Source organism: Mya arenaria, chromosome 8 (genome assembly GCF_026914265.1).
Source record: "Mya arenaria isolate MELC-2E11 chromosome 8, ASM2691426v1".
NCBI classification, from domain to species: domain Eukaryota; kingdom Metazoa; phylum Mollusca; class Bivalvia; order Myida; family Myidae; genus Mya; species Mya arenaria.
Window position 1 is genome coordinate 36,446,900 of NC_069129.1, and position 13,639 is coordinate 36,460,538.

General features: G+C 36.3%; 1 protein-coding gene across 1 annotated transcript in view; it reads right to left on the minus strand.

Moving 5' to 3' along the window:
* Positions 1-2,471: 2,471 nt before the first annotated feature.
* LOC128243287 (N-terminal EF-hand calcium-binding protein 1-like) overlaps positions 2,472-13,639 on the minus strand; it is a 68,254-nt gene continuing 57,086 nt past the window's right edge. The window contains exons 9-10 of the mRNA XM_052960963.1: positions 6,086-6,163; positions 2,472-2,837 (exon numbers count right to left, since the gene is read on the minus strand). Of these exons, the coding sequence (XP_052816923.1) occupies positions 2,726-2,837; positions 6,086-6,163 (190 nt within the window). The 3' untranslated portion in view covers positions 2,472-2,725. The remainder of the gene's footprint in view (positions 2,838-6,085; positions 6,164-13,639) is intronic.

Sequence of the window (13,639 nt, forward strand, 5' to 3'; positions counted from 1 at the left end):
GCCATTATCCCTTATTTTACAGTGCCCTCCAAAAGTTTGTGTACAATGTTAATTTTGGACAATAAACATTTTGTGGTAACTTATTTATTATGAACCAAATATGCAGAAGTCTGACATGTTTCTTTATCGAAAACTTGTGAAAATATAATGGCAGAGACACATCCACAACCCTGGCCAGTTGCAACAAAAAGTAAAGGCATGTTGGGACATGGTGCCACCATAGACATGCAGACATGCAAAACACTGACTGTTAAATGTTGTATGGCGATGGCTCAATGTGTTATGCTGATTCTGGGACAGTGATGTATAAGGCATTATTATTAACTGGGAATGTTTGACAAATTCAACTTCTGCTGACTGTGAACTGAACTACAAACATGTTATACAGTATCACATTGAACCATGATGAATCTGTCACTTGTGTTTCGGTGTATTTTCTAGAAAATAACTATTTGTACAAGGTCTTTTGGAGGGCACTGTATATAGATGCATTCAACCGGCATGTCACACTATTTTATTACTGATTTACTAAATGCTAATGGCTAATGTAATCAGTATATATACAGTGATTGCTACTGAGAATTATGTTAGATACATACATGTAGTATATGCAGTCATTATGTATGTTCATTGAGAATTCTGTTAGAAACATACATGTAGTATATGCAGTCATTATGTATGTTCATTGAGAGTTTTTACTGTCTCCTGCATAAATTAACACAATACATAAATGGACTTATTTTCCCAACAAATATTGTCGTTCTTATTTTTTCCTTCTCCATCAAGTGCTATGTAAAACTGGAGCAATTTGAGTTTCAGTCACTATACATAAGTTGCAACATCAATCCGAGACATGACTGTCATACTGAATGGAGCCTGTGAAGATAAAGCAAAACTGAGGGCTGTGAAGTGGGGAAAACTTGCTCTAGATGTTAAATTATATATTTTATTTCATGGCTCAAATAAAGAATTCATTGCAATTTTTATCATATAAAATAAACATATAAACATATGTGTAATCCAATAAATGTTTCAAGGAAAGAAAGGCTTAAAGTTAACAACAGGCTAGAAAGTAGAATTGACATAACTTAATAACTACATATCATGAACAATACCTACTAAATGTGACAAAAGAGAGGCAGATCTATTTACTTGTTCATATTACAATTAAGCCAATTCCTTATATAAGCATTTAATTCTAGACCTGTAACAAATGTATAAACTTTAAAAACTCTCTTTGGGAAAACCCTGTGAAAAATGAATTTCAGGTATAAATACATAATATATAAAATGATATATAAATAGATAGCACATAAAATAGCTTTATAATGAAGAATTAAGCCTTCTACGCTAACAAACATAAATGTAGATAATCAGATAACTTTAACTATAGACAACACTATATACAAGAGCATCGCAAGTGGATTCTAACGCTCAGGAATTGTTTAGTCTAAAAAAAGGTCATATCTTAAATGATCATTTAAACCCTGTTTTCGTTATGGGCAAGTTTAAGTTTGTGCCCGCAACAACGCCACCTACGACAACAAGGCTTCAACAATTCCTAGACTATTTCTCTTCGAAAAACAGACAACAAATGTTTTTTATCCTCTATCTTACATATTGCTAACTGATACTTATCATTTTAATTCAACTATTACATAATATATTCAATGTGCAATTTGTACCAAAATCTTGATAAAAAAATCAAGAAGTAGTGTTAGAAATTCATGCACACTATAATGAAACTATGTACAAAAATATTGTATACATTAGGCAATAACACTGTATCTTTGTAGAGTATGGAGGATAATCTCAATGTGTGACCTCCACTGTGAATTAGTGTCCTTGGTTATGTGCATGTCATATCTCAAACTTATAAACATTTGGACCAAGTATGCAGGCCTAATACAAAGTGTGTGTATAATTATATGGATTTTTATGCCCATTTTCAAAATTTCCCTAATTAAAAAAATCCCCGACATTTCCCTGACCTTAAAAAACATTTTGTCCAGACTTTTCTGTCAGACCATGGGAACCCTGAATTAACCTGACACAAATTCGGGCATCAATGCGCCCAGTTGCTTGCCGGAGGTTTATTGTCAAGAGGTGGTAAAAACTAGAAAGTAATCCATTGGATTTTACAACCACCCGCTATCATTAATTGACAAAATGTTATCCCTTTACTGGTTAATTGAAATGACAACCAGAACCATGTTAATTGGAAGCTGATAAGTTTAATTGACAGTTTTGTGTTTGATGGAGAAGATGGCCATTGCATGATGGCCATTTTGGGGTATATCAGGTATGTAATTGCCTACTATGTAAGGCTTTTTTTATTTACAACCACAGGCCAACTGGAATTTGGTTTTTATCTATTTGTCCCCTGTAAACAAGTATTTTATGCAATAGTTCATCAAATGTCAAAAAATCATTAGTTCTAAATTTCTTGATACTGGTCATTAATGTCTGGCCAATATGACTATATTTATAAAAATGTAGTATAAAGTATACAAACCAACACTGACACCAATAACTAATGAAAATTCAAATAAAAATATATGTCATTTTTAACACAGAGACTCATATAATTCTACAGAGGTGTACTATTTTTGACATCAATAACATAGGATAACTATCAGTTAAGGTGCTTTTATCAAAATTCATAAAAAAGCCATCAGATTTTTCAGACAACCGATGTACAGGGCATGTTGTATCATGTTGGACCCTAATCTCTTTTCCACCAGCTTGCCGGCAAGCACACAGCGCTGTCGATACGCTCGTCTGACAGAGCTACAATGTCCCCAGTAAACTTTTTGGCTTTCTCAGTCTGGTTATGGCTGAAAATGTAAATACAAGTAAATAGAAACAATTTTCTATGCTGAAATACAGATATAACAAGAGCCCTGCATCAAATTTCTATTCAACATGATGTAATGTATTGAGTTACCAACAAATGTTAATAGTTGATGCGTTGTGACTAACATCAAAGTTTATCAACCAACTCCAAAGTAGAATTCGGTGAGAAGGATGTGTCTCCTGTCAAACGCTACCCTCATAGGAAATGACAGTGGAATTTTTAGAAATCCCACCTTAAATTGACAATGCTGTGTATAGAGTCATGGTTCTTGTACACTGCACCTCCTCTTGTTGTGCTTTACAACTGTACAATGTTTAATTAAATTCCATCCAGTAGTTTTCAGGTTACGCTTTGGACAAGAATAAGTAACAAAGGGCAGTAACTCTGTCATAAGCTAAAAATAAATTCTAATTAAAGTTTTAGTTCCTGTTCACTGCACTTTCTCTCATTGTGCTTTACCATTATATGAAGTTTTATTAAATTCAATCTGATACTTTTCAAGATATACTCCGGATAAGAAAAAAGTAACAAAGGGCAATTACTCTGTAATATGCTAAGAACAGAGTTATGGTTCTTGTTCACTGCATTTCCTCTCTTTGTGGTTAAGCTTTGTATGAAGTTTCGATGAAAGCCATCAAGAAGTTTTCATGTTCCGATGCAAACAAGAAAAAGTAACCAAGGGCAATAACTCTGTCATTTGCTTAAATACTATTATGGTTCTTGTTCCCTGCACAATTTCATTAGACTCCAAGGGCAATAACTCTGTAATAGGCTAATCAGAGTTATTGTTCTTGTTAAGTGCACTTCCTCCATTTGTGCTTTACCATTGTATGAAGTTTCAATAAATTCCATTGAGGTTTTCAAGTCATTGTTAGCACAAAAGTTTCACGACATAAAAACTAAACAAAGCTGAAAACGTTGCACGTTCAACATCTGAGGACAGAACATGTTGTAAGCAGATTAGTTGCATTAACTATATTAATATGTGCCAATGATAGTAGTTCATATCCAAATTATGACCATACTAGTTTCACCACACATTCAAAGAGAACCATATGTTTTTAAGAGATTTCCTGGTAATACATCTAAAAACACTTATTTTATCATTATTTTACTCAATTATACCGAAATTGCAGAAAAAATATATTTGAAGTATAAAAAAATATTTTGGATTTTGGTGTGTTGCGAACCCACGCCGAAGTCAAGGCAAAATTTGAAAACCGACACCTACTGACCCACAAGGACATATACAACAGTCGATAGATAATTTGACCTTTGAAGAATACCATGACAACATCACGTGATAATGTCAATCAACCAATCATGCTACATCGAAACGCTGAAGCTCAAAAATCAGAAAGTATTGTTTGCTTTTAGGCCCATCATATGATGCTCCACAACAAATATCAAAGGTATGAGCTTTGTGGTTTGAAACAAAACAATTTTGATAGTTTGTCTCCAGGAAACTTGTGACCCCCAGGGCAGGGCCAGTTTTGACCCCAATAGCAAGGGTCTGCGCCAAGAGGTTTCAGACAAAAAAGTTTTCAAACATTTCCTTATATAAGTATACCAAACCTGTGAACCCCGGGGCGTGGCCAGTAATGACCCCAGGGGCATAATTTGATCAAACGTTCACAAGCAATTGTGTTCAGATGGATGCACAAACGACAGACACTTCTGGTCTTTAGCCAATAGAGCTAAATATCAATCAACCTCAACTGTAATTTTGATCCCTTTTTATCAAAGGCAAGGGAGAGTACAACCTAAAACCAATTGCACAACCAAAAAACAAGTTGACTCCCTTCAATGTTTAATAAGACTAGGCTAAAAAAGGCATTTTTGTTTATACTTTCAAGGGCAAAAATCTAGTCATGCATGGGCGGATCTGGCTGGTTTTAGAAAGGAACCAAGCTCTGATGGATATCTAACTACTGTACAAGTTTCATCGAGATACACGATGAAATCAACTGAAGACTGTATCGTGTTCACATGCAATTGTTTACAGACGCACTGACGTACATACGACGTACACATTTCCATCACATAAGCTCTCTGGCCTTTTGAATTTACTTAAAAAACAACCACTGTACATACATGTTGACATCAATAATATGAGGTATAAGTTTATTTAAGTACAAACAGTCGTTCTACTTCCTACCTGTTCATGTTTATTAAATTAAATTGTGACATTCAAGACATGAAACGACAGAATTTACAAAGCTGGAGCAATTGAAATTGGAATGGGAACATAACAAGAGCTGTCAGTGGACAGCGCGCTCGACTATTCTCAGTGATTGACAATATAAAATACTTTGAAATTATCTGAGGAGGTACGCATACTTAAACGTAAATTCTAAGTCGAAAACGGGGCATAATTATGTCAAAAGGCTTGATAGAGTTACCTCCTCCTATGTACAGGCTGGGGGCATGATGGTGAACAAGTGTGCAAAGTTTCAAAGCCAGATGACAATTGAATTGGAAAATATTTGTGGTGGTACGCAAACTTTAACGTAAATTCTAAGTAGAAAAAGGGGCATAATTGTGTCAATATGCTTGATAGAGTTACCTCCTCTTGTGTATATGTTGGGAGCATAATGGTGAACAAGTGTGCAAAGTTTCAAAGCCATATGTCAATGGACTTTGAAAATATTTGAGGTGGTACACAAACTTTAACATAAGTGGTTACGCGGACGCCGACGCTCTGGTGGCTAGGATAGCCCTCCTTAAGGCTTATTCTTTGAATAGTCGAGCTAAAAATGACAACAAAATATTGTTTGCTTTTTGGCCCACTCTCAAAAACTAAATTTAATTTGAGAGTGAGTTTACTCATCGTAGTCAAGCCAGAAAGAAATAAGAATGCATACGTGGATTCCAGGTGAACTTTAAAAAAGAAGACTAAACTTACAAAATAAAACAAACATATGTATTGAAGAGGCTAATACATGGCGTAGCCGGGCCATTGTGTGATTATTGGCCATCGTGCTCATTATGGCCTGAAATGTAGAGTCACACAGGTCAATTTTCACACAACAGCGCGGCTACACCAAGTATTAACCTCTAAATAGCATGCAGTTCCTCTCATTATGTTCCATCATTGTATGAATAAATTCCATCTAGTACGGACCGATTTCGTTTGTCCGGGGTATAGTGATATTTGATTGTATATCTGAATCTGAACTTAATGAGTTATGCAATATTCTACATGTTGATGTCTTACATTATACTTACACTTCTTTGAGCACCGCATTGGTCCATACTTCATACATCGAGTACATTCTCGTGTCCTTGAAACTCCTTACTGTCACACTGAATATATACAAGAATTTGTTATATATATACATTAAATATGTCAGTAACACTGCTATAGTCAGTGTCAGGTGGCAAGGTTTTGAATAACAGCTATAGCTATCACAGAATGTGATTAATAGTCCAGCATGCCCAAGAGTCAGAAATAATACCTCGATTGAACAATTATAGAAATCAAGTCGAACACATTCCACTGAAGGTAAACATGCCACAGAATTGTCAATAATGTAGAGACATGAGTAAGATTGGGAAATATTGGTTCTGTTATGTGACAATTGGTTCCAGGGCTGAGTGCGCTGCTTATGTCATTTTTAGAAAATATTCTGAAAAAATTGTTCTCGCCTTTTTTCGCAAATGGTGACAATGGTGATCGCCAGGCAGAACCCTAACTCGTGTACACTACACTCATAGCGTAATATCCACTTTTTGTGACCTAAACAATGAATGATAATTATTGTCTGACCACTTTCATCGGGGTATTAGTTGGCTGCAGAATGATGATTGCAGCATTCCTTGTAAGAAACACCGCAGACCCTTGAAAAGAATCTCGTTTAAAATTGTGTTTAAATTACAATCTAAATTGGCTATGATGGCCCTGAAGCACTGCTTACAAATTGCCACATCGCGAAAAGTTATTGACAGAATTCTTCAGACATTGGAAAGGGTAGTGGTAATGTTTCTGTGTGAGGGGGGATTTATATAAAAAAAATTGTTGGAGGGCATGGGGGTGCAGGGTTCAGGGTCGATGAGCCCGGATTTATTGAGATTTCAAAGTCTTTTAAAAGCCCTGATTGGTTCTATATTACTGACCCATAGTATCATCAGTAATACATAACTAAGTTCAGAAAGTTACTGTGACCTTGACCTCAAAAGGTAGGGACATGGGTTTTGTGTGCGACACATCCTCATGCTATGTAGGTCGATTCTGCCACATAATTTTAATAAGAGGCCCAAAAGGGCCTATGCTCTACTGGCATAGCTTTTGTGGTCATATCAATCCAGAGCATGTATGTATGGGTAAAAGGCAACAGACATATAGTTTTGTGTTTGGGTTACCTGAAAACGTAGCACGTTCAACATCTGAGCCCAGAAAGTATTGTAAGCAGATTAGTTGCATGAACTATTTTAATATGTGCCAAGTAAAAGTCATCTGACAAAAAAAATGCTTTCGAAACTGTACTCATAGTAAAATTTTCTGTAGTTTTAAAAGTTAAAAAAAGTTGGTCAAAAGGTCAAAGTCAAGGGCATCCTAGGACAACATTGATCAATTTGAACAAACATTCACAATCAATTGTGCTGAGATGGATGCACGAACACACAAAAAGATTTTCAAACCTTTCCAGATTTATGTTTACCAAACCTGTGAACCCTGGGTGTGGCCAGTAATGACACCAGGTGCATAACTTAAACATTCACAACCAATTTTGTTAAGATGAATGCGCAAACTACAGAACTTAAAGCTAAAAAATGGCCTTTGGGCTTTCAACAAGAACAAGGCAGAGTAATTCACAAAATCAACTGCAGAAGCAAAAAGCAAATTGTCTCTCAAAATCCTAGACTTGCAAATTGTCTCCCTTAACTCTAGACTTGAATTAACATATACATGTAAACTTGGCTAAAAATAGAATTCGCTCATGCAGACCTGGCTAAAAATAGAAAGCATTTCTTTAAAACTTTCATGGCCCATAATCTAGGCATTCATGGGCGGATCTTGCTGGTTTTCGAAAGGAACCAAGCTTTAATGGATATCTAGATACTGTACAAGTTTCATCGAGATATAATCAAAACTGAAGACTGTATCGTGTTCACAACCAATTGTTTACACAATAGCATTTTTTTATACTATCAAGGGCAAAAATCTAGGCATGCATGGCGGATCTGGCTGGTTTTCGAAAGGAACCGAGCTCTAATGGATATCTAGATACTGTACAAGTTTCATCGAGATACAATCAAAACTGAAGACTGTATCGTGTTCACAAGCAATTGTTTACAGACGCACGGACGCACGACCGCACGGATGCACATACTACGTACACATTACCATCGCATAAGCTCTTCTGGCCTTTGGCCAGTAGAGCTAAAAACCAACCATGAATAAGGTTTAATTGACAGTTTTGTTTTAGATGGAGAAAATGGCCATTGCATGATGGGCATTTTGGAGTATATCTGGTATGTAACTTGCCTGTTATGTAAGATTTTTTTATTTACAAACTGGAACTTGGTTTTCAAGCTATTTGTCCCCTGTAAACAAGTATCTTATGCAATAGTTCATTCAATGTCAACAAATCGTTAGTTCTAAATTTTCTGATAGTGGTAATTCCTAGTCAAAATGACTATATTATAAAAATCTAGTATAAAGTATACAAAGCAACACTGACACCAATAACTGATCAAAACACAAAATATATGTCATTTTCAACACAGAAATTCATATTTTATTATTGCAACGGGTTATGTTCCAATGCTTGAAATAAAAACAAATCAGGTTTATGCACTGATCGCAGTCTTGGTTTGTTTTCTACATGTACCACCTCCAATCCATGTTTTATCAGACAACAAGAAACACTGCAATGTCACGAAACCAGGTTTTCAATGATTGATAGTAATATATGACTCAGTAGAAAACATGTTTCTACTTAACAAACAGTTAAAAAGATTAGTTATAATAAATGAACTGTATGATATTCAGTTTGAACTGTCTTTCTATTTAAGGAACAGTGACAATGACCTTACCTCTAGAGGCCCCAAATGTAATCAGATGAAAGGTTTCGATAAACTCTCCCTACCGTATTTTCTCGACTATAAGACGGGGGAATTTGGTCCTGATTTTGAACCTTAAAGTAGGGGGCCCGTCTTATAGGCGATTCTATAAGAATTTCATAAAGAATAGAGCCATAATCAGGAATATTCAACATAAGGTATTCAACTGACTGTATATACAAAATTTGGTCAAAATATGTCAACCTAAACTTAAAATATTCAGTTTCAATGATTTTTGTATTCTAAGTAACAGTGAACATAACCAAGACCCTAGGGGCCCTTAACACAATCCAATGAAGTTGTCAAACTCTTCCTATATACCAAGTTTATACCAAGTTTGGTCACATTATGTAGACCATTCGAAACGCAATGCCATGAAAGGTATTCATAAACTCTTCCCTTATACTTAGTAAGTTACTTTGGTCACAATACGTCAACCAGGGCTTCTAAATATTTGAAACCTAAATCAGTCTGGACCCGGCGACCCCCCCCCCCCCCCAAAAAAAAGACCTGTTCAAAAGTCTGATTAAATAGAAATGTCACACGTTTTTAGGGCTCTAGAACCATTATAGACAAATTAGATAGTAATAGATACAAATCTAAATTCAAATGAGATTCTCATCGAGTTCGGCAGCATTTCTAACAAGAAACGCTGCGATCGTAATTAACAGCGGCCGGCGGAAGTGGTTAGATGACAAAAAGCGCAACAGTGTTATAATTTATTTGCTTAATGCTACTACAGTGGGTCAACATTCAACTGATGATCTTGAATAATCATATATATCTAGATATATAATTGGCGCTTCTAGCTATAAGTTTGATATCGGCAACAAATTTTTCATAACAGTCTATTTAAATGACGTAAGCGGCACACTCAGCTTTCCGACTCTGTAGTTAATCAAGCATGTGCCAGTTGATAGGACTAGGTTAATTAATTCGGAATTTTAATGCTTTCGGGGATTAACAATGACAATTGTATTTATCTTTAAAAACGTTTTTAACCAGCAATGCTATTTTGTTACAATTCAAATTTAACAGTTTGGTAATCAACAAACAGATATATCATGTAATGATCGACGACACAGCAGATTGCTTTGTGAAAATATGGACTGATTTTAACACCTAATCAGGATAGCTGCAAGCACATAATTAACACAAATTTGTTTAATTGTGTTTTTTTTGCGACCTACCACCACACGTGATTGGTCAATAGCAAGCATCTGCTAATATTAACAGATATCAGGTGTTCAGCATAGCTGAAAAAGCAGCTGGTCGCATTGGTCTAATGGTAACCAGGACACTTTTATTGGGGGTAATTTTGAATGTGTGAATGACCATGTTTGTGTATTACAATTTCTACTGACTTAGTCGTTTTGGACCAAAATCATAAAAAAATGAAAAAATTTCAGACCAATTTTTTCGACACTTTTTAAAATTGAAATCGTTCTGGCTTGGTCAAAATCGGTCCAGACCGGCAAATTGCCAGTTTTTAGAAGCCCTGACATCAACCTTAAATAAAGTTATTCAGTTCCAACCATTTTCTATTTTTAGGAACAGTGAACTTGACCTTGACCCTAGGGGCCCCAAACACAATTTCAGTTTCCATTAACTCTTCCTATATACAAAGTTTGCACACAACAGGGATAATAACAGGGCCAAGTTGCCAATCCTGAAAATGTCTGCGTGGGGTTCAGGGGGCCGCTAAAGGCCCCCAATGTGTCCAGGGCAAAGCCCTGGTGGGGGGACAAGGGGGGCAAACCCCCCCGAAGCTTTCAGCATTTCAGGGTTTCTAATACCCTTTTTTGCCTTAGAATAGTGTTCAAGGAGTACACCTTTCGGTTTGGTAGATATAATTATGTCCAACAGGAGACTTCCACAATCAGAACAATTATCAGGAATCTGAGCAGTAAAGTTTAACACCTTTGTCTTTGAACAAAGTTAAATTTACTTTTTTACCTGAAGTCACAGGCATTAGACATGTACCTGACATTTTGGGTTTAGTTGTCCACTTCCCATAAAACTCAACTGGCTATGATCAAATGCCTGTGTATAAATAGTCTATACTGTGGGATGTTTGATAAATAATAATGAACAACATATCAATTATCATGCTTGCAAATGTTTATTGTAAAAGTGTTATTTATTCAATTTTTATGTATCATAATTCATAAGAGTATTTATTCCATTTTCTGCACATTTGATGAGAATAAAATATTATTAATTATTATATATATTATTCAAAGTAATATCCAAATGGGACTGTAAATGCTTTGGCAGGGTAACCGTTGTGGACATGGTGGGCTGTGTCACCATCAATGTCTATAAGGTGAGGGACAAGTTGACATATTCTGGTCTCCAAGCCAGATTTTTTCCCCTCATGTTGTTAAAGGTGTCCAGTAGCACACAAACTAGATTGTCCCACGGCAGTTTAAGTCTCTCAAACAGGCTTTCAAATTCCTTGAAAATTGATTCAGAATCAGCCCTTGTGAGTTTTAAGGAGGACAAATGTCTCAACACTATTTCTTTCTCTACAGCACAAAAATAGCTGCAACAGTTTTCTCATTGTTTGTGTTTGTTGACTCGTCTAAGTTCAAACAAAACCGAGTTTCACGTAACTCCTCCACAAGTTCATCAATGAAATGGCTTGGCACTTCGTAAGTCATCTTATATGAAGCTGTACACCTTTGAAGTTTTAATTCACTGAGAGCTTTTGTATAGATCTTTGGCAAGTAAGTAAGACTCACTACATGTGGTGCCAGGGAGTATGGGAGGTCATGTTCAGCCATTAATCCAAGAATCATGGCCTCTGCATTGAATTGTCGGTCATTGACAGGAATAACCGGATGCACTGGCAGAAGTGTCTGTTCATCCCTGACTTTTGGAACCATCAACATACCTGGAAATACAAACTACAACAAGAGATGTTAGTGAAACATTTATGCCCCCTTGGGAGCCAAATTGTTAGTAGGATTTGGACACTTAAATAAAATATGGACAATCAGAAAACCTTTTTTCAGCTTACAGTCACACTGACCTTGACCTTTGACCCACTGACCTCAAAATCAATAGGGTTCATCTGCTGGTCATGACCAATAAGCCTACCTAGTATGAGGTCCCTGGGTCAAAGCGTTCTCAAGTTATTGATCGGAAACCGTTTTTCATGTTAAGGTCACACTGACCTTGACCTTTGACCCACTGACCTCAAAATCAATAGGGTTCATCTGCTGGTCATGACCAATACACCTACCAAGTATGAGGTTCCTGGGTCAAAGCGTTCTCAAGTTATTGATCGGAAACCGTTTTTCATGTAAAGGTCACACTGACCTTGACCTTTGACCCACTGACCTCAAAATCAATAGGGTTCATCTGCTGGTCATGACCAATAAGCCTACCTAGTATGAGGTCCCTGGGTCAAAGCGTTCTCAAGTTATTGATCGGAAACCGTTTTTCATGTTAAGGTCACACTGACCTTGACCTTTGACCCACTGACCTCAAAATCAATAGGGTTCATCTGCTGGTCATGACCAATACACCTACCAAGTATGAGGTTCCTGGGTCAAAGCGTTCTCAAGTTATTGATCGGAAACCGTTTTTCATGTAAAGGTCACACTGACCTTGACCTTTGACCCACTGACCTCAAAATCAATAGGGTTCATCTGCTGGTGATGACCAATACACATACCAAGTATGAGGTCCCTCGGTCAAAGCGTTCTCAAGTTATTGATCGGAAACCATTTGGTATTCCGACCGACCGACAGACAGACAGACAGACAGACAGACCGACCGACATGTGCAAAACAATATACCCCACTTTTTTCAAAAGGGGGCATAACTATAGAAATAAAATCTCACTCAAACTGGGTCCTCAAGAAGATTTGTTGAAATGTCTCAAACAGAAAATAAACTGATGGCTCCTACTTAATATATATTACTACTACAAAATATTAATTTATTTTTTCTTTAAATTTTAAAACAACCCAATTTTAATTTGAACCTTCCATTATGGTCAACAGTCATTTCTCATTGAGAACAATGCTTTAAACATTATGAGAACTATAAAGAAACGGTTTACATCATAAACTTCAATCGGCCAAATAAAATTTGTTAAATAAAAATCGTTTATTATAACAAAATCAGAATCGGGATGTCCGAAATATTGCTACATGCGCAAAAGCCATTCTCAGTTTTAACACATTCTATTAACTTTAAAAGAAACGTTTAGGGAATTTTTCTTAAAAATAAATAGCAAATATACCTTTAATCAATGAATGGATGTTTTTCGAAGTTGGTGGTGGTCGTTTTTTTCCAATACTTGTTCATTCGTCTTCTGTCATATCCGGATACGTACCATCCGGATAGTCTTCTAGTCTGATCGGTAATTTCCGTAATCACCCGATGCTATCTTAACCAATCATATAGCTCGATTGGCAAGACGTAAATAGGTTCGCTAATTTCCGGCTTTACACTTCCGGAAAACTCACCTTTCGTACCCATATTGTTCGAACTGAGCTCGAATCCCTCCCTGTACCCCTCCCTCCCTAGAAAAAACTCAACGGATTTACATATACAGTCGAAACTAGTTGGCTCGATATCTCATGGCTCGATATCCTCGTTGGCTCGAACCAAATTAAAAGGACCGATTTTTATTTACTCTTTGTTCATATAAATTTTGATCGGATGGCTCGATATCTTGAGGGTTGATATTTCTCCACGCTT